Raw genomic sequence first — 20,184 nt, 5'->3', positions numbered from 1 at the left:
GCTTGTCAAAGCTTGAGAGCTCCCACTCCTATTCAGTTGAAAAATGTTATTAAAAAAAAAAACTTATATTTTCAATGTTAGACGTGTAATTAAAAGTTCATGTTTTGGTATTAGCCTAATGGTTTTTGTTATCCCTTTTTTTTTTAAAAAAAAAAAAAAAGAAATTTTGTCCAACTTTTTTTTAAAAAGAAAAGAAATATTAGTTTGGTGAGCAATTAAGAAAATAAAAGCGTGCTTCTCACGTGGCTCATCTTAGCCGTCGGTTCGACCTACAATTCAATCTTATAGTGGTCATTGGATCTAGGTTTGGCAAGCTTTAGATCACATTTACAGTGGGCTTGGGCCTGTGTTTATAGCCCAGCTCTTGGCGGACTCCATTAGCGGGAAATATAACAGCCACAAAATCCAGCTCTCATTTTCTCCTTCTTGAGGACACAGTCATCGCTTGCTTCTGCCCATGCCTTCATCCAATTCATGGCTTGCAAGCTCTTCTCCACTTCCGTTTCCGACTTTCCACTCGTACATGGAAAACTTTCCAACTTTCCACAAATAATTCCACCCAATGTCTCTCCTGGTCATGGGTATTGCTCTTTCAAGTTCCTTTCGAGCTCCAGAAGAGTATTTTCATCTTCTTTAGTTGTTCATGCTGCCAAAGGAGAAGCGATCCAGTCACCAAATTCAGTGTCTACCCTTGATTCTAAAACTACCCTTCCTTCTTCCTCCAAGCTGGTTCTTGTTGTTGGCGGTACTGGTGGTGTTGGTAAGCGATCTCTCTTGCCCTCTTATGTCCCCCCCCCCCCACAAAATACTGTATTTTTACCGAAGAACATGTGAGTTTAGTCATTTGTTAAAAGAGAATATTTTGTTATCCCTTTGCAGTGAGTGCGATAGTGGAAATGCTTGTGATATATGCTAATATGGAAGAAAAAAAATTGAGAAATTCTTATCCAATCAAAAAGTTACCTTTGTGTTTCTTGTGATTTTTTAGACCAATTTGTGAGGATCATTGAAAACTTGGTGAATCTAGTAGTTGTTTTATCCTCCATGTTTGGAAAAGGTGTAATGCTTTACAGGATTCCATAATACACTAAAATGAGAAATTTGACTTCTTTAAAAGTATCCTGCTATGGGCTTCATTGTTCTTTTAAAGCTTTGTGTAGATGCAACTCTTTGGTCATTTGTCTATCTCTCTCTCTCGTTTCCCCCTCCCTGCTTTTTGGAAACTTAGTTTGTTTCTCCTGTTTCAGGGCAGTTGGTAGTGGCATCATTGCTTGACCGGAATATCAAGTCGCGCTTGTTACTACGAGATCCTGAAAAAGCAACTGCACTGTTTGGCAAACAAGACGAGGAGACATTGCAGGTGCCCTTTTATCTGCTTATGGTCTCTTGCATAATCCGTAGTACTATAAACCAAAAAGTAAAAATAAAAATGGCATAAACAAACTGTTTGCATTTAAATTCTTTTATTTCCTTGAGATTTAATACATAACATAAAGAGCTGCTAAAACTTGCCAGGTACTTAGAGGGGACACTCGGAATCCAGAGGATCTAGATCCATCTATGTTTGACGTTTGTATCTCTTCCTCAGTTCACTCAGCTGTCCTTTTAACTCATCACTTGATCATATTACTAGCCTAGTTACTTATGTAACCTAAATTTTCCATGCAGGGAGTCACACATGTGATATGCTGCACTGGAACAACAGCCTTTCCTTCAAAACGCTGGGATGGAGATAATACACCAGAAAGAGTAGGTCAGAAGTTTTTACTTTTTACATCATTATTAATGAAATTTCAGTATGAAATATAAATATATTATATATTACATCTCTAATTTTAGCTTATTAGCAGCAAAATATCTATATAGACTCAACGGGAATAGCACTTCTCTATATAAGTTCATAACAAGTTACTCCATGGGTCTGTACAGTTCATAGCACTTACCTCATTACCATTTTCTAGTTTATTTTAGAGACCAAGTGAAAGATAGAGATCCAAGAAAAATTCTTAATGCAGATAAATATTATAAAAGATGTATATTATAAACTCACACGAGCAGTGCAAAGCAGCGGTGGTAATAGCATAACCCCCCTATGAAACTATTATTCTGATTTTGAAATGAAAACAATGACATCTGTAGAGATATTTGATGGATCCTGTCTGAGCTTTTTCAGTATTTGAGATTAAGAATCGCAAATTTTAAGTACCTTTTCTTACCATTCTAAGCATCTATGTGCATGGAAATAAGCCTATATTCATGCAGAGTGCAGGCCTGTCTGGCGTGGTTCCTTGATGATACAAGGTTTAGGACTTAATTTCCAATTGATTATCCTGAGCTATTCTCAGGATAAGCTGGAATTATTTGTGAATAACTCCATTGTTTGCTGTCCTGTGCACTCTACCTGAGTATATTTCATTTTAGCTTACATTGTTGAAGAACAACTTATATATGAAAGTCAGCTATTATTTGGCCTTCCAGCCATGAAAATATATGTAAGCCACAGAAAGATAAGCACACACCTAATTCCATTGACTTCTTTTTTATCTCTAAAGATTGGGAGGGTGTGAGAAATCTCGTTTCTGCATTGCCTTCATCTTTGAAGAGAATCATTCTTGTTTCATCAGTTGGTGTAACCAAGTTCAATGAATTACCATGGAGGTAAGACTTGCTTATTTGGTTTTGTAATGAACTTGTGGCTCGATTTTGGTTTTATATGATACAAAAGAAAAATGACCATTATTTTAGATGCAAGTATACCTACACATAATTTCAGGGAAAAGAATTGAAAACAAAAGTGTTTTCCAATTTTTAGGAGGTGTTTGGGCTGTGTTCATGATATTTCTTTATTGCTTAATGACATGCACAGATATTATGCTCTTGCATCTAAACGTGAGTTTGGTAATTTTATTACACTTAGTTTGGAGCTATATGGAAATAGGGAAAATTAGTTTCAGTGAATATGTTACATTAATGTAAATTATGTTTGAACAGGCTGCAATGAGATGATAATAGAGTGGTTTTATGAGAGCCTTTTCCCCTTGATAGTAAAAACCAAAGCATTTTTCCCAATGGAAAGTTTGTTGTTTATGAAAAGCAGCTTCTTTTTTGACCTTGAATGTTTTAGTAGGCAACATACTCTTGGAACTTAGGAGGATAAGTGCATGTCTGCCACTGTACCCAGTAGTTGGAGTTGAATTTGAAACATATTTATGTTCTGCATGGAATATCTCTGCTTATTTAAGGAATTGGTTATCAATTAATTTTTATATGTATAGAAAGATGCAGCTGTGAACCTTTTTTATTCTATATTTTGTTTCTAATATTTTCCTTTTTTTGTCTTATTATGAATTCTGTGTAATTGCTTCAACATTCTTTAGGATGTGGATATCAACCACTCGAATTTCCTGTTAGAATAGTGCAAATGAAATTTTATGTTATGGTTCTCTGTACTTGGATCAAATTTATTTGTTTCAACTGTTTTCTTTGCAGCGTTATGAATCTCTTTGGTGTTCTTAAGTATAAGAAGATGGGGGAGGATTTTGTTCGCCAGTCTGGTCTTCCATTTACCATCATTAGGTCTGATAGTGACTTACCCTTTGCTTGATTTTTGGATATTATAAATTCCTTGCAGCAACTTGTGGAGATACATTTTTCTTTTAGTTTGCATCTGTATGCTATTTCATATATGTTTACAGCACATTTATACCTGTCTCAGACCTGGTAGACTAACAGATGGACCTTACACATCATATGATCTAAATACCCTGCTCAAAGCTACTGCTGGGCAACGGCGTGCAGTCCTTATTGGTCAAGGTTTGCGATTTACAATTTTTTTTTTTCCATAGTGAAACAAGTTATGAAATGCATTTTCCTATTTTTATTGGGTGTTATTCGTGCACCTGTGGGTTTTCACCAATTTACAATTCATTTTCAATGCTAAAATAATAGAAGATTTATTTCCAACAGTCAGTGATGATAGTTACACTTTGGCCATTTAGATTCATATCTTTATCATGTCCGATCTGTAAGTGGGTTGGCTACTCCTATTCTCAGGCGATAAACTCGTGGGAGAGGTAAGCAGACTTGTAGTAGCTGAAGCTTGCATTCAGGCATTGGACATAGATTTTACTGAAGGTCAAATTTATGAAATCAATTCAGTTGAGGTAAATTTCATAAAGATGAGTGGATAATATTTATTATTATAGAAATTGCTTGAACTTATCAACCATTTTGATATCTCATAATTGAACGGTGAAAGCCACCATTTTTTTTTTTTTTGAGATATGAAGCTGAACAGTGGTAGTGAAACTGATATTCCTTCTGAATTCATTTTTGTTAGTCTAACTTATGCTTAATAAGCGAAACCTCCATTTTACATGGGCTGCACACGCTTGGAAGTCATTCTTAATATAATTTTTCTTATTACAGAAAAATTAAATTGAATAGCTGCCTGTAAAAGGTTTTTATATCTTTCTTTCTCTTGAGAACAATGTAATTAAGTGGTGTACTGTGAAAAAAAAAGAAAGAAAGAAAAAAGCTGCAACCTTTGTGAACAAGTGTCAAATGTTTTTATAGAACTGAATCACCTAGTTTTGTAATGTTCTAGGACAGATAAAAATTGGCTGGATAATATGCAAGTTTTCCAGCAATCGATTTCTCCCTTTGTGGTTGCTTATATCTGTTCTGTGTATTTTCCCTTTCAAGTGTTGCACCATCATTGTAAAGTTAATGATTTGAAAACTGCTGCATTTTGTTGAACTGAGATTTGTACTTACGCAGGGTGATGGGCCTGGCAGTGATCCTCAGAAGTGGCGAGATCTATTCAAAGCTGCTCAAACCCAAAATTGAATATTATACTGATAGAGAAATATATAATGTGATACAGTTGAAACTTCATAAACTTTGAAAAAGGTGTAATGGATTTTGCTTTCAAGGTTAATGTATTAATGTGTATATATATATATATATATGAGTGATGAAATAAATTATTTCTACCAGCAGATGGGGATTGTGAATGCGAGAATAAATTAAATTCCAAGCATGAACTATGTAATCAGTTGGAGCTATTTTATTGATAGAAATGAACTAAAGAAGAATTACAGAATCCTAAAAGAAGTTGCATGATAAATTTATGAAAAACCATTACTGGTGATACTAAGCTTGTGATCCTGTTTTTTCCTCCATTTCAACTTGATCTCCATCTCCAACTATTCTCTTCCAGAACCAATGATTTTGAAAGAGAATGTATACCTCCTCTATGGGAACTTGCTTTGTTTCTGGCAAAAGGAAGAAGATGAAGCTGCTCATGATCAAAATCAAACCAGCAAATAGCAAGAAAATCCCGTATTGTAGATGGCAGAGAGATACAAGGAAGCACTGTGCTATCAAAGCTGTGAAGATCATGTTCACACAGACCACTATACTTTGTCCAGCTGATCTCGTCTCCAGGGGGAAGAGTTCACTTGGAACTAACCAACCCAAAGGACCCCAAGACCTTCCATAAGCCAAGACAAACAAGCAAAGGACAACCACCAGGAACATGCCAATTCCTTTTGGAAGTTTTACTCCTTGTCCGAACTTCAGGGCCAGAGTGATACCTGTTGCCACCTGCAGATCAAGCAAATACATATTCAAGTTCAAAAAGATCCTGCAAACTTGGATAAAGATATCGAAGACCTGAGATTTACCATATAGCAGAACATTTCGAAGCCTGCTTCGAGGAAGAATGCTCTTCTGCCGAACTTGTCTACTAAAGACATTGACATAAGAGCACCAAGAACAAGTGCAGCACTTGTTATGACAGATGAGTATAGAGATGCTCCAGAGCCAAAACCCAAACTTTGAAAAAATACAGGAGCATAGAACAGGATGGAATTATTTCCTGTGAGCTGTTGAAACATTGGGATCCCTATAGCTCCTATTATCAACTGGGGACGATTCTTTCGTTTCAGTAGATTCCTGAAAGGATGCTTTATTGCACGAGCTTCATTACTAGCATCTACAAGATCAGCAAACTCAGCATCAATGTTCTTAGTACCTCTGACTTTCTCCAATATTCTTTTCGCTTCTTCCAATTTTCCTTGCTCTACGAGACTGTTAGGTGTCTCAGGAAGGAAAATGCCACCAATGAACATTGACACGGCAGGAACTGTAGCTAACCCAAGAGACAATCTCCATCCCCATGGATGGATTTTTTCAGTTCCGTAATTTATCAAGGTTGCTATCAGGATTCCTAAGCAGGTTGTAAGTTGAAACAGTTGGTTAATCGCTCCACGGATTTTTGCCGGAGCCATTTCTGAGAGATACAACGGAACTGCCTGCACCACCAGAAGAAAAGGGAGACAAATAAAATTAACAAGTCTCCATCCCATGCAAAAGCCATTTTTTTTAAGTTGAAGAAGGTTACCTGGTTGCTGAAACCAATGCCTACACCAAGAAGTACACGTCCTATAATTAGCATCCAAATAGTCACAGCAGCAGCATTGAGAATTGCTCCGAGAAAGAAGCTGATCGATCCAACAATGATGCTGCCTTTCCGGCCTTTGTTTCTCGTTACATGGGATGCTCCGAATGTAGAAACAAGGGCAGCAAAATACAACGAAGATGTAAAAAGTGTAAGGATCTGGTTATCATACTTGCAATAATCCGTCTCATTAAGATGTTTTTGCTTTCTCCTGTAAACTTTCGGGAAGAACTCTTTCAAAAAATCATCCATGGAAGTTACTCCACCTGAAACCAAAATTTCAAGCCCAGATCACGTCAACGATACAACAGGCCTATCATTTCCAACCAATGTTTGACACTGAAAGACAAAGAAACCTTAAATGATGAAAAGAACCGACTCACCCGATACACCAAGATCATACCCAAAAAGGGATCCACCAAGAGCAGCAACAATACAAGCAAAGACGAAATACCCAGTGATTCTATATTCATAAAGGTGAGCTCTTTTCAGAGGTCCCCCATTTGTAAAACCTCCTCCAGCCATCTCTGCTGTCTCTTCCAAATCTTCTTTATCTTTTTCTATATATATGTGTATGTAGTCAAATACAAGTAGACAAAGGAAAAATAAGTTGAAAAGTCAATAATATAAAAATTAAGATTAGGGCTAAAAAGGTTAATTGTGAGAAAAGATGGATTTATAGTATTTGAAGAGAGTAGGAAGATGGTGCTGATGATGTTGAAATGTGTAGGACCAAATTCAATTTTAAACCACAAATATACAGATAAGGAGAAATCAAGAATTTGATTTATCAGAATTTTCCCTTATTAATTTGTTTCCTAATGTTATGGTAATTAATATTTTAAAAGGATCCAAAACGCTTATCGCTTCAAATTTATAATTATCCTTTTAATTATAATTTTTTTAATATAATTAAATCGAGGGGCATTTTTGTTATTTATTCGATTAATTTCATAATAAACTAAAATAATTTTATTATAAAAATAGGTTGATTCAATTAGCTTGTCTATTTTAAAATTAATGTAGTTTAAACATCTTGCTTTAAAATTGAATAAAAAATGTAAGATATATTAAAATAATTACAAAATCTAATTTAGTTATTTTAGTTTTTTAAAAAAATTAAATTCTTATATAAAATTATATATAATATTCTTAATAAAATTATCAAATCAATAAACAACATTATTACAAAACAGTAAAAACTTTTTAATAAGATTTTGCTAATATATATATATATATATATAACAAAGATTTTTTTTATTATCTACACAATTTTTATAAATATATTTTTAATATTATATTTATTATTAAAATATAAATATAATAAAAAAATTTTAATAATAAAAACATAACAAAACTTTTATTGTAATATTAATAATATATTATATTAAAAAATAATAGTAAATCAAAAAGGTAAATGATAATGACAATTAATATAACAAATTGTATTGATTATATTAAAAAAATTATTTTATTATTTAAACATTTTTATATGGTGGGTTCAATTTTTATAAATATATTTTTAATATTATATTTATTATTAAAATATAAATACAATAAAATTCTTTTAATAATAAAAATACAATAAATTTAATATATTATTTATTTTAAAATATATAAATTTAATTGTGCTACTTAAAATAAAAATATAAACTTAAGCATATTATTTTTTTAATATCTTTTAAGATGCTCAATCTCCAATAATCATTTGTCTAAAGAATTTTACTAACGTTGACTTTGCATGAGAAGTTGACTTCGTATAATGAGCTGCAATCAAGGAAGAGTGCGAAACCATCGTTTTTAAATCATACCAAATTCACTAATTCAATAAAAAAATAATATTTAATTTTTATGGTAGTTGAAAATTTTATTAATTTTAAAATAATATATTAAAATATTTTAAAAATATATATTAATTCATTTAATTGTTAATTTTAACTTTTAAATATAATAAAAATTTTAAAATATTTTTGATATAAAAAAATTAATTAATAAATTTTTTTAAAAATTTAAAAGGTTAATTAATAAATTTTTTAAAATTATAAAAATTAAATAATAAAATATTTAACTATTATAATTAATAAAAATATTAATCAGTAAAATTTTTTAAAAATTAAAATATTTTAATATATTTTTTAAAATTGTGAGATTTTCTCAAGATTTGAATCACAAGTTCGGGTCGGATCGATGCTTTTGGTACAATTGCTCAGGGAACTAGTTTTTCTCGGACCCTGAATATTGGATTCGGCTGCTGTCTGCGATTTCGGAACCTCGATCTCGCCGAGGCAAACACCTAGGAAGAATTACAGCCTCTCTACTGTGTTTCTTCTTTTCCCTTATTGTTCCTTCTCCTCTCTGCTCTGCCAAACAAGGTTTCTGACTTTTGCTCCACTTTAAGCGTGCCTTTCAGATCCTCTCCTGCTCTGTATGTTTTTCCTCCCTCTCTACTCTTTTATCTCCGTTTGCTTGTATTTATATCAAAGTATGTTCTCAGATTGATGTGTAGATATGGGATCTTTCTGTCTTTTTCTTTTCAAACTTGTTATGCGTTGATATGATTATGATGAGAATTGCAGACCAATCTTCTTGATTTCATCGAACGAATTTCCAGAATTTAAACCGCAAAATAGCTATGCATTTAGGGTTTCTCTTGATGCTCGAATTAGAAATACTTCTCAATATTTTAAACACTCTTGGAGATCAAAATTAATAAATAATTGATTGGTTTTCTAAGGAGGTTTCTAAGTTCTACGCTCCTTGGGGGAGTTTTTAGTCGTCTGGGGCTCTTAAAGTTTCTAAATTTATGCTTGTTGCTGATGTATTTCTGAGTTTCTTTTATGGGATTTTGTTGGCAGCTAGATGCATTTAGGTATACAGGACATAGGAGAAACTGTCTAATTGCTTTTTGTTGGGGATTTTGTTTGGAGTTGATGTGCATTGATTTTTTAATGACTCCGTCTGGAAGAAATAATTTATTCCTTAAGTGTAATACCTCTTTTACTGGAAGTAAAGGAAAATGTTATTTTCTTCTCTTCTGCAAGGAAGCCAACTTGTTGCTGGAATATTTTGTTCTTGTAAAAGTGTTATTCTTTATTTAATAATGCTGTAAGTTCTTGTTAAGCATGGCTCCAATTATACCCTTTTCACTATTGACCTGATTCATGCAGCTTGTATATTACGCCCTTGGCAACTCTCAATAGCAATACCTAATCAGGCAGATTTTGATCTTTTATGATTTTCAATTTTAGTCTCTTTAAGCATAAAATTGAATATTGATACTTGCTTCTAGTCTGAACATCTTAAAGCAGCAATCCTACTGTAGTTACCATTTTTCTCATTTTATTGATGTTAAAGGAAGGATGCTTCATGATATGCTTGTGATTATTAATCGAGTGTGAATCTACTAATTTTGTTGCTTGCATTGTTGATAATCTGTCTCTAGTCTGCTGGTGACATTATAACAGTGAGTCCAAATATGCATAATACTATCTTATTGATGTATAAGGATGTGCATAACTCATCTTAGGAGCAAGGATATAAATAAACTGGCATTAGATTGTTTGAGTACAATAAATAAGAATTTCAATTATGTACCTTAGTTTTGGATTGCTCTTGACTATGACTGTCTGATAGGTGTTAAGAATGAATATTCAAATATAAATACTCCTGCATTTTTTTCTGTTTACTATTATTTAGTATAAGCTGAATTCTGCTATATTTGTTTGGATTGAAGGCATTTGTCTGTGGAGAAGAGCAAGAAATTATTGTTGAGCTGTATTCTGAGATATCATACCTTACTCAGAGATAGTTCAGTGAAGAAGAACAAGGTATTATTGGGTTTCTTTCCATATGAAATGGCATCCTATCATTGCGTGCTTCCTTCCTATAAATCTAATCTAACTACAGCAATTTCTTGTTAAATTTTTTTCAAAACTTACTGTTTCATTTTTACATTAATTAAGTGGGATTGAAATGAATTACGCATTGCATATAATTTTGCTAATTAGGTTTGAGCATGACTTGTCAGTATAACAGAATAATTGTGCTTTTGATTTTTTCTTTTTGTTTTTTTGTTAGTGAAATGCAAAAGTATGGTTTGCAGCTGAGGGTTAAGCCCCAGCAGGCCAAAAAGCCACCAAGAGCTCCTCTTCCAGCGCCTGTTGGTTTTCATGATGATGATGATGAGGATAATGTTGAAAAGGAGATTTCACGGCAGGCCACCAAGAACAAGTCCCTTAAGGATGTAAGCGAGCTTTGTATTTTATTTTCTCAACAAAATAGTTTGTAGTTTTTTCCTATGTTGGTTTTTCACTGTTTAGTTGTTTTCCCTTTTTGGTTTTAAGATTGAGGAGCAGCATAAGAAAGCATTGGAAGAGGATCCTTCAGTTTTTGATTATGATGGAGTTTATGATAAGATGAAACTAAAAATTGCTCAACCACGAGAACAAGATCGTGAAGAAAGAAAGGTACTGCTTTTACATGGTACTTACTTTGAAAAAGGGACATGGTTGTGTGTTGAATGCCTCATTTCAAAACTGTGATGCCTATTCTAAGGTTAAGCTTTTCCTTTACAAGAACAATTTTGTATTCATTCTAAGTTGATAATCTCTGATTCTTACCTTGGACTTCCGGAACTGTTATTTCCATAGCAATGTACAAATTATTGTTGCACATACTGCAAATAATTTTTTCTTTTTGTTAACTGTACAATCAAGCGGGAAAATTATTGTCAGTAGTTAAATGGCAAAATACAGTATTTATGATCAAATAGTAAGGATGAACATGGATACTGTTACTTCCAAACTGAACTGAATAACCAAACCACAAATCCTTATTCACCGTGTGACTTTGCCCAACCGAACTGTCCAGTAATATATATTTTGGCATTGATCTCATGCTTTGCTCGGACTGAAAGCTGGATCAAACTAGAACTGAATTTATTCAATTAAATTTTGTCATATGGTATATATTTAATTTTGTATGATGATATAATGAATAATTACATTTTGTACAACTAATTAAACTTGATTTCAGTTGCATTCAAATACATTTTGTATGTCATATGCTATACCTATATGGCTTTATCACATACTTCCTTGATCTACCTATATCACACACTGACAGACAGTGTTTATAAGCTGTGGTCATAAAAGATTGGTTTCTTGTTGCAGCCTAAATATATTCAAGCTTTGATCAAGAAAGCAGAACAACGACAGCGAGAACATGAGATCATATATGAGAAAAAACTTGCTAAAGAAAGAAGCAAAGATGATCACTTACATGCAGACAAGGACAAATTTGTCACGAGTGCTTACAAGAAAAAACTTGCAGAGCAGGCAAAATGGATGGAGGAAGAGCGTATGCGTCAATTTCGAGAGGAGAAAGAGGATGTGTGTATAACTTTTCCTTTCAACTTACGAGTTATCACTAACTTGGTCCCATCTAATATGATTTTATCTTACAGTTGAGTTGTTAACTGTCTGGTAACGCTGCTGTTCTGTCGCTGTCTCTTGATCTATTCATGCATAGCTACTAGTTGTAGTATGTCTAGTTTTCTGTATGGACTTTCCATTTTGACAATGATCTGCATATTTTGACATTTTTCTGTGTCATTTGACATTACTATATTTTCTATACTTTGAACAACCATCTATTTGTTGCATTAACGGATATCATGCTTTGCATTGTATAAATTTGATTATTGCCACTGCATGCAGTGAATTGAGCATATGTATCAGTAATGAATTCGTATAATCAGCACTATATTGTACAAAGCTTGTTTGACTGAGCATCTATTTGCTTTGTTGATAAGGGAAAATGCTTTTTAGGTTCTCAGTTACTAATGTGATATTTCCGTTATTTTGTTCAAAAGGTTACTAAGAAAAGTGATTTGAGTGAGTTCTACTTCAATCTTGGAAAAAATGTTGCATATGGTGCAAAAGACATAGAGTCAAGGAAGCAAGAGAAACAAGCTGAAGTGAGAAAGCCAGAGAAGTTGGACGATAAGCTGTCCGCAGGTACATCTGAAAGAGTTCATCCTCTACAAGAGTCAGTTGTGGAGTCTTCCAGGGTGAAAGAGGGGCATCCGTCTGATCCTCCTCCTGGGAGAAATTCGGAGTCCTTAGACCTTAAACCAGTTCCTGATGAACCAGTTATGGACACATTGGTTCAAGATAAAGCTTCATCTGAGCAACCTGCAACTAATGAACCAAAGCAAGACCATCATAAACGAAATGAGGATGCACTAGCTGCAGCTAAAGAACGTTTTTTGGCACGGAAGAAAGCAAAGCAACAACTGTGAATGTTCTTTCTGTCTGTATGTAATGTGATTGAAATTCAAGAGGGATTTCTTTCCTGTTTTTTTTATTGAGAACACGTGATTACTGATTAGTATTATTATTATTATTATTATTATTGTCGTTTCTCATTTGAGTTTTCTTTTTTTTTTTTCTCTCTTAAAAGGGTTAAAGCTGGATGTAAATTGTGATAGTTAATAGATATTTTGCTGGTTTTAGAATTTGTTTTTTGTGCCAAAGCTGGTCTTAGATTGAATCCTTGCATTAAAACTGCACTGCTCGATCTTTCAATACCTGGCTTGTATAATAAAGGGAATAGTAGACCTTATCGCCGAGCATAGTTGCCGGGTTCACCCCTTCCCCAGTTCGGACCGACTTGAAAGGTTCTGTCGATGTAGCTCAATATAAATAAATAATTAAGAGTTTTTTTTTTAATATACAATTGATTACGACTGGTCATTCAAACTTTTCGACCAATAAGTTGGAAGTACTTTATTTATTGATTTAAAAGGGACCAAATTAAAGTGAACAAATGAAGATTAGATGATGCTCTTGCAGATGCCTTGCATTCTGATTCCGACTTACGACAGCACACACAATTAACCAACCTAACATTCTACCCTCCAACCCAACACGACCACAAAGTGACAAAGACAAAATAAATATATTTCCATTTATCCTGTTGAATGATGTGAATATTAATTCCAAGCTAAAATTATGAAAGAAAATTCTATATTTTGTGCGAGTTGTTTGATCCCCAATTTCAAATTTTAATATTTACTCAGGAGATTTTTTTTGTTTTTTTGAACAAATACACAAATATAGATGTGCAAAAATTGAAATATAGTATCATTTAATTCTAATAAAATAAAGAGGAGATTATGTAAAATATAATGTTATATTTTCTGTATTTTTTAAATGAAATTATTTTATTTCGCTCATGATATTTATAAAATTAATGGCTTGGTCCATTATATTTTAAAAATTGAATTGATTGGTTCATAACACATAATCAACCCTTTAACCCTTCTATTCACTCAAAGATTTTATATTAAAAAAATAATTTTAATTTTTTAAGAAATTAAGTAACAATGGAATTTTAATATTCTGAAAATTGAAAGTGTTTAGTTGGGTTACGGAACCAATAGAGCAGTTGCTTTCATATTTGCTACACTGGTTCTAAACAAAAAAGGTCATTTTATAGAGTTGTAGACTAAGTCCCACCAAGTAAGTCGTTAGATGGGACCCACGAGAAGGAAGCAACAAAGTTCTTTGAGACAGAAGTGTTAAATTGTTCAACTTTTTTAAAAAAGTAAATTTTAGTTTACTATAATAGCTAGCGATTGTTAGAGCATTTATCTACTCTTCTAAGCCTAGCAAACTAACTTTTAGTAGCAGTGAATGGTAGATAAGCAAAAGCATTAAGCCTAAAATCTTCTCCTACTCTCATATTAATTTTATAATTTGTTTTCAACAATACAAATATCAAGTGAAGATCAAAACTCTTCTTTAACCGAGTAACGATGGGGTCAGTGGAGCCACAGTACCAATCTTTGCTTCCCACGCTTGATTCACATACAAGAATCACACACTTGTCTTCTCAGGCAATTGAGGAGTTCTTGCAACAAAGGACAGTGCCATTGAGATGGTGGCCTCGTCTTGTTGCTTGGGAATCAAGGCTCTTATGGTTATTATCTTGGGCTTCTATAATTGTCTCCTTATTCAATTTCATGCTTAGCTTTGTCACCCAAATGTTCTCTGGACATTTGGGTGCTGTAGAGCTTGCTGGTGCTTCCATTGCCAACGTTGGAATTCAGGGCCTTGCTTATGGGATTATGGTATGTCTTCTTCTTTACTTAGTTTATTCTTCTCATGGGTTTTATTTTATGTATGTTCTGGTGCTCAGATTTAGTCATGAACTGAACGCAGCTGGGCATGGCTAGTGCTGTGCAGACGGCGTGCGGCCAAGCCTATGGAGCCAAGCGGTACTCCGCCATGGGTGTCATATGTCAGAGAGCAATTGTGCTGCACTTGGGAGCAGCTGTGCTCCTTACATTCCTCTACTGGTTCTCAGGTTCAGTGTTTGTAGCTATGGGGCAATCGACAGCCATTGCCGAGCAAGGACAAATTTTCGCCCGAGGTTTGATCCCTCAGATATATGCATTTGCCATATGTTGCCCTCTGCAGAGGTTTCTTCAAGCTCAGAACATTGTGAACCCTCTTGCATGCAACGCTGTGGGGGTGTTCTTTGTTCACGTATTTCTCTCATGGCTTGTTATTTATAAATTGGACTATGGGCTTCTGGGAGCAGCCTTAACACTAAGTTTGTCTTGGTGGCTTCTTGTCATCTTGAATGGGCTCTACATCGTTCTGAGTCCAAAATGCAAGGAAACTTGGACTGGCTTGTCCATAAGTGCTTTCCAAGACATTTGGCCTTATTTCAAGCTCACAGCAGCCTCTGCTGTCATGCTTTGGTATGAATACTGAGTTAACATTTCCATTTCACTAATTCAGGAACCCATCAAACAACTTTGATTAATCTTGAAGATGTCATTTGAAATGCAGTCTGGAGATATGGTACAACCAAGGAATGGTACTCATATCAGGCCTCTTACCAAACCCAACAATCTCACTAGACTCCATTTCCGTTTGGTATGTCAAAAACCCTTTTTGATTTTGCCTAGCTTTTCACTGTTTTATTGTTATTGCAAGTTCTAACGTTGAAGGATAATGTCTCCAGCATGAACTACTGGAACTGGGACATTGAGTTTATGCTGGGCCTGGCAGCAGCCACCAGGTTGGTGATGAAATGCCTAATTAAAAACATTTCATATTTCAAATTTGAAGTTTGAACATTTGTCCAAGTTGATGGAATGAAAATTTTCTGGTTAAATGCAGTGTTCGAGTGAGCAATGAACTAGGGGCTGGCCATCCAAAGGTTGCAAAATTTTCAGTGATTGTAGTGAATGGGACTGCCATTATTATCAGTACAATTTTTAGTGTTATTGTGCTGTGTTTTAGAGTTGAACTGAGCAAACTCTTCACAAGTGACTCTGAGGTTATAGAAGCAATTTCTAATCTTACTCCTCTGCTTGCCATCTCTGTTTTCCTCAATGGTGTTCAACCTATACTCTCAGGTAACATTCATTAAGTATATGATTATGAACCATTGATAAGCAGCCCACTCTCTTTAAAAAAAAAAACATTATTTTTTTTTCTATTGACATATCATATGTATATATTAATTTTTTAGAAAAATGAAATGGGTTATTAGGATCATAAATATTTCTTTTTTGAGTGGCAGGTGTGGCCATTGGCAGTGGATGGCAGGCAGTGGTGGCTTATGTTAACCTAGTCACATACTATATTATTGGTCTCCCTATTGGTTGTGTACTTGGTTTCAAAACCAATTTAGGAGTAGCAGTAAGCTTCTTTGCTTCTCTTTAGCATCATTACCAAAATTTTATTATAGGAAAATTAAAACAAATTTTTCACTTTTTTGTTTCAGGGAATTTGGTGGGGAATCATCATTGGAGTTGTTTTCCAGACATTAACTTTAATTATTTTGACTTCAAGAACAAACTGGGATGCTGAGGTGAGTTACTTTGCTATGTTAAGTTACTATATTCAAGTCTGATATTACATACAATTTATTATTTCTTTTTTAGGTTGAAAAAGCTGCTAGACGATTGAATGAGTCTGCAAGAGAGGGCTTGGAATCGCTACCCAATCCTTAACTCGCTCCATAGGCTTCTCTTTACCATTTTCTTTTCAAGTTGCTCTTTTTATGAAATGAAGATTGGAGTTAAAGAATCCAATATTTCCTCCTCATCAGCCAAGAATTTGAATTTTGTAACGAAGTCATCCACCTGGTTAGATTTGAAGTTCCACTTTTTTTTAAAGATTGGGGAAAGCTTTCCCTTATAATTTGTAGTTGCAATTTTAATGAAATAACAGAGGAAGTGGAAATTTATAGCATAGTGGAATGAATCATATCACCGCCATATTTGCGATCTGAACTGTGGTTAATGCCTTCACTTTCTGTTTTATTTTTTCGTTTTCTGTTTCATTTTTTTGTTTAACACTAAGTTTGGATAGAGAGAAATCGAAAGAAGAGAAAAGAAAATAAATTTGATATCTCTACTTTCTCTTGTTTAGATATGAACTAAAGAGAAGGAAAAAAAAAAGAAAAATGGAGATAAAAAGGAGGAAAAATCATATTTCTCAATCCCTTATATTTTATCCAAAACATTTATCTCTAAATTGGTGAGAAATAGGGAAAAATGGAGAGAGACGAAAAAATAATTATATAAAAATACTTAAATGCCCTCATTATCTTAAAGCTTCTATTTATTAACTTGTAAATATATAATAGTCCTTTTTTCACATAGAGAAATTATATTTCCCTCTATCCTAATAATCTAACTAAACAAAGAAAGAAATCATAAATCAACTCTTTAGCTTTCTAATTCGGTGCTAGAAAACCAATGAAATGCAGTCAGTCACTTGGTATTATTATTGCACTACTTCAAGTTCAAGGTGCTTTTTTGGAGCATATTACTCGCAACTCGTCGACTGTTGCACAGGCAGTTCTTCTTCCTGAAGCAAGTAGTGGACTGCTACCTTCAACTGGATGGCAAGCTCACATGATTTAGCAGCTCCAACAAACTCGAGTATTTTGCAACTTAAAACTCTGCCAAGAAACTGCAGCTTTACGTTTCATCCTATGTGCCCAGATGTTGCTCTGGCTGTTCCACTTTCGGACCTCACTGAGAGAGAATGTGCTTTTTCCTCCATCTTTCTCTCGCAATTGAGGTGCAAAATAGTTCGGCTTCGCCCCAGCCACTGCTATCCTTGGAAAATTAAGAGAACCACAGAAGGATAAGGTTGAAGGCTCTGCCCTTGGAGTCGAAAAAGCAAACAAGAAGACATCCCCTACACTAGTTTTTTTGCCTTCTGAAACCCAGGTAGTGGATAGACTCTTCAACCCTCGAGACATTCCGGTTTGAGGGCCAACCACTGCATAAGCTGCAGCTGATCTACAAGAGTATGCTACTTTTCTTTGATCTCCTTCCCTAGACAGGGAAGCAAGTGAAAACAGGCCAGGTGTAGTTGTTGTGATGGAATCAAGAATCTTCTGAGGGGGAGCGAACTCTTCTACTGCCTTGAATTTCTTCGCGAGGCGCAGGGGTCCACCCTCAACCCATCGTATGAGAGCAATCCGAGAGGAGCGATTAGGATCATACTCTATCCTTTCTATAACGCCCATAGATGATGTGCTTCTTTTTAGATCAATTCTTCGATGCAACCGCTTTGCTCCACCTCCTCGGTGAAAAACTGTAATTCGCCCTGCAGAACTCCTACCCCCAGTCTTCCCTACACTTAAGAGTCAATTGTCTAGGGGCTTTATTTGCTTCTTTAACTATAGAAGTATTTTCCCTGTAAATATAATTATAAATAAATAAATCAGCAAAGATCAATAAGTACAATTGCAGAACTTTAGAGAACCATAAATGATATGATGCATAGGAGAAAGCCATGTGGAGAAAGCCATTTACTGTTAGATCTACAATTGAACAAGCACCATCTGTGCATCAAATGTGCATCTCAGAACAGCACTTCCAACCCAAACCATCAATAAAATTGCGAAATCTCACAGCGAAAGGAATAAACAGTACCTTATACCAATCGCTGTTCCCTTCCCAGCTGTTGATGATCTTGTCTTGAATGCCTGCCATGCCTGGACGCCGTACTTTCCGGAATGAGATGCAGCAGCCAGTGCGTTCGCCGCCGCCATTAATAGTATATCCTGATTACAAAAATAATAAGGAACGTAATTAGGAAATTTTCGTGCAAATTGAATAAGCACATTAATCGTTAATAAAGAAGAAAGAAAGAAAGAAAGAAGTGCCAATTCTGAAATACCAAGGATCAGCCATCAAAAAGTCAAAGAAGCAATTGACTCCCCTATTTTCATGAAACAATAAAACCTCCATATTTACTAGCCATAGTAGTTTAGCACAAGTGCAACCGTATGCCTATGCACAGTAAAACGAAGAGGGAAACAATCCCAAGGCAGTCGGAATAAATCTTACCCAGTGAGCTTCCCAGTTGGATTAGAGCAGTTCAGTGGCAGAATCGATAAGGATGTTCTCCGTTTGCATGCAGAATAAGCGGAATAATGTGATACTAGCCAAAGAAATGGACAGACGGTGATGAGAGTTGTAAAAAGAGAAAGCAAGATGCTGATGAAGAATGTAATAACGGTGATAAGCGTGGCTGTCGGGGATGGAATGTCATGTCGCGGTGGAGGTGGTAGTTGTGGAAGAGTTAAAGAGGAAATGGCCGTCGGCCGTATAGAGCGGGTTTAGAGGTTGCGCTTTCACCGGGGCAAAACGGAAATGTATTAGGGTTCAGATGACACATAAAATTACACAAAGTGAACCTTCTTGACCATTCTGTCGGTTCGAAATTAAAAACTCAAATTTTTATATTTATAAATATTAAATTAAATTAAATCGATTTAATTTATTTTTTAATTAAAATTAATTTAATCAATTTAAATTTTTAATAAATTTTTTATTTTTTATATTTTATTATTAATATTTTAAAATTTAATTAAAATATTTTAATTTTGATACCATTTAATTTTTATATTATTAAAAATTAATATAATATTATTACTAATTCATTTGATGTGATTTTTTAAATTTATTTTATTAAAATTAAATTAAACTAAAATAATTAAAAATTTTAAAATTAAAAATTAAATTAAATAAAAAATTAAATTAAAATTTTAAATTAATTTAAATCGATAACTTTTTTAATTTAAATTAAATACAATTTATCTATGCCTCAATGGTCGAGATAAAAAAAAATTACATTTCAGTCAATATCAGTAACCGGAACTCATTAGATAATTTATTAATTTTTTTAAATATATATTATATTAAAATGTGTTGAAATTTTAAAATTTTTATTAATTAAATTAATTGTAATTTTAAAATATTTAATATTTAATTTATTTTAAAAAAGTTTAATTTTTTGAATATAATTTTTTTTAAGTAAAACTAGGTATTATATTAATAAAATTCTATCAAATAAAGAGAGATATCATTCTAAACAAATAGATGATTATAATCAATAGATTTTTTAGTCAAAGTATAAGCAGTTAGAATAGTATTACGACGAACTCATTTAAAAAAATATCAGTTTTAGAGTATAACAAAAATTTACTATTATCTCCTCAAGTATCTGTATAAATCCCTGTATAAGATAATTTGGCAAAAATATTCTTTTTTTTTTCGTTTCTCGAACATAAATTATTAAAGTCTTTCGAACAAAATTAAGGAAGAGAGTTTCTACGAGATAAACCTCAAATAAAGTTCTAATATTGACATCGTCATTGTGATTCCGAAAACTCAT

General features: G+C 33.7%; 4 protein-coding genes and 1 pseudogene across 5 annotated transcripts; 3 read left to right on the top strand and 2 right to left on the bottom strand.

Moving 5' to 3' along the window:
* Window positions 1-413: 413 nt before the first annotated feature.
* LOC110600899 (uncharacterized protein At2g34460, chloroplastic) lies at window positions 414-5,000 on the top strand. 2 transcript variants are annotated; one of them, XM_021737856.2, is made up of 9 exons: window positions 414-760; window positions 1,248-1,360; window positions 1,516-1,569; window positions 1,669-1,753; window positions 2,553-2,658; window positions 3,490-3,576; window positions 3,716-3,813; window positions 4,054-4,163; window positions 4,780-5,000. In XM_021737856.2, the coding sequence occupies exons 1-9, from the start codon at window positions 475-477 to the stop codon at window positions 4,846-4,848; spliced, it is 1,008 nt and encodes a 335-aa protein (XP_021593548.1). In that variant the 5' UTR covers window positions 414-474; the 3' UTR covers window positions 4,849-5,000. The 2 variants fall into 2 exon arrangements, with proteins under 2 accessions (XP_021593548.1, XP_043816073.1); XM_043960138.1 differs by having other exon boundaries at window positions 429-760; window positions 1,253-1,360.
* A 41-nt stretch (window positions 5,001-5,041) lies between these two features.
* LOC110600814 (sugar transport protein 14) lies at window positions 5,042-7,126 on the bottom strand. The gene is made up of 4 exons (XM_021737737.2): window positions 6,847-7,126; window positions 6,407-6,729; window positions 5,688-6,317; window positions 5,042-5,607 (listed from the first exon to the last, which is right to left on the bottom strand). The coding sequence occupies exons 1-4, from the start codon at window positions 6,986-6,988 to the stop codon at window positions 5,155-5,157; spliced, it is 1,548 nt and encodes a 515-aa protein (XP_021593429.1). The 5' UTR covers window positions 6,989-7,126; the 3' UTR covers window positions 5,042-5,154.
* A 1,513-nt stretch (window positions 7,127-8,639) lies between these two features.
* Window positions 8,640-12,871, top strand: LOC110600735 (nuclear speckle splicing regulatory protein 1). Its single transcript, XM_021737629.2, has 6 exons — window positions 8,640-8,888; window positions 10,197-10,290; window positions 10,541-10,706; window positions 10,807-10,929; window positions 11,635-11,853; window positions 12,336-12,871. The coding sequence occupies exons 3-6, from the start codon at window positions 10,545-10,547 to the stop codon at window positions 12,762-12,764; spliced, it is 933 nt and encodes a 310-aa protein (XP_021593321.1). The 5' UTR covers window positions 8,640-8,888; window positions 10,197-10,290; window positions 10,541-10,544; the 3' UTR covers window positions 12,765-12,871.
* Window positions 12,872-14,228: 1,357 nt separating this feature from the next.
* LOC110623145 (protein DETOXIFICATION 41) lies at window positions 14,229-16,774 on the top strand. The gene is made up of 8 exons (XM_021768057.2): window positions 14,229-14,597; window positions 14,689-15,233; window positions 15,325-15,411; window positions 15,500-15,556; window positions 15,658-15,896; window positions 16,064-16,182; window positions 16,268-16,354; window positions 16,428-16,774. The coding sequence occupies exons 1-8, from the start codon at window positions 14,283-14,285 to the stop codon at window positions 16,494-16,496; spliced, it is 1,518 nt and encodes a 505-aa protein (XP_021623749.1). The 5' UTR covers window positions 14,229-14,282; the 3' UTR covers window positions 16,497-16,774.
* Window positions 16,775-17,051: 277 nt separating this feature from the next.
* On the bottom strand, window positions 17,052-19,207 carry LOC110621227 (annotated as a pseudogene).
* Window positions 19,208-20,184: the final 977 nt, after the last annotated feature.

Source organism: Manihot esculenta, chromosome 1 (genome assembly GCF_001659605.2).
Source record: "Manihot esculenta cultivar AM560-2 chromosome 1, M.esculenta_v8, whole genome shotgun sequence".
Taxonomy (NCBI): Eukaryota; Viridiplantae; Streptophyta; class Magnoliopsida; order Malpighiales; family Euphorbiaceae; genus Manihot; species Manihot esculenta.
The sequence above is the reverse complement of the archived record's forward strand: the minus strand, read 5'-3'. Positions and strand labels throughout refer to the sequence as shown.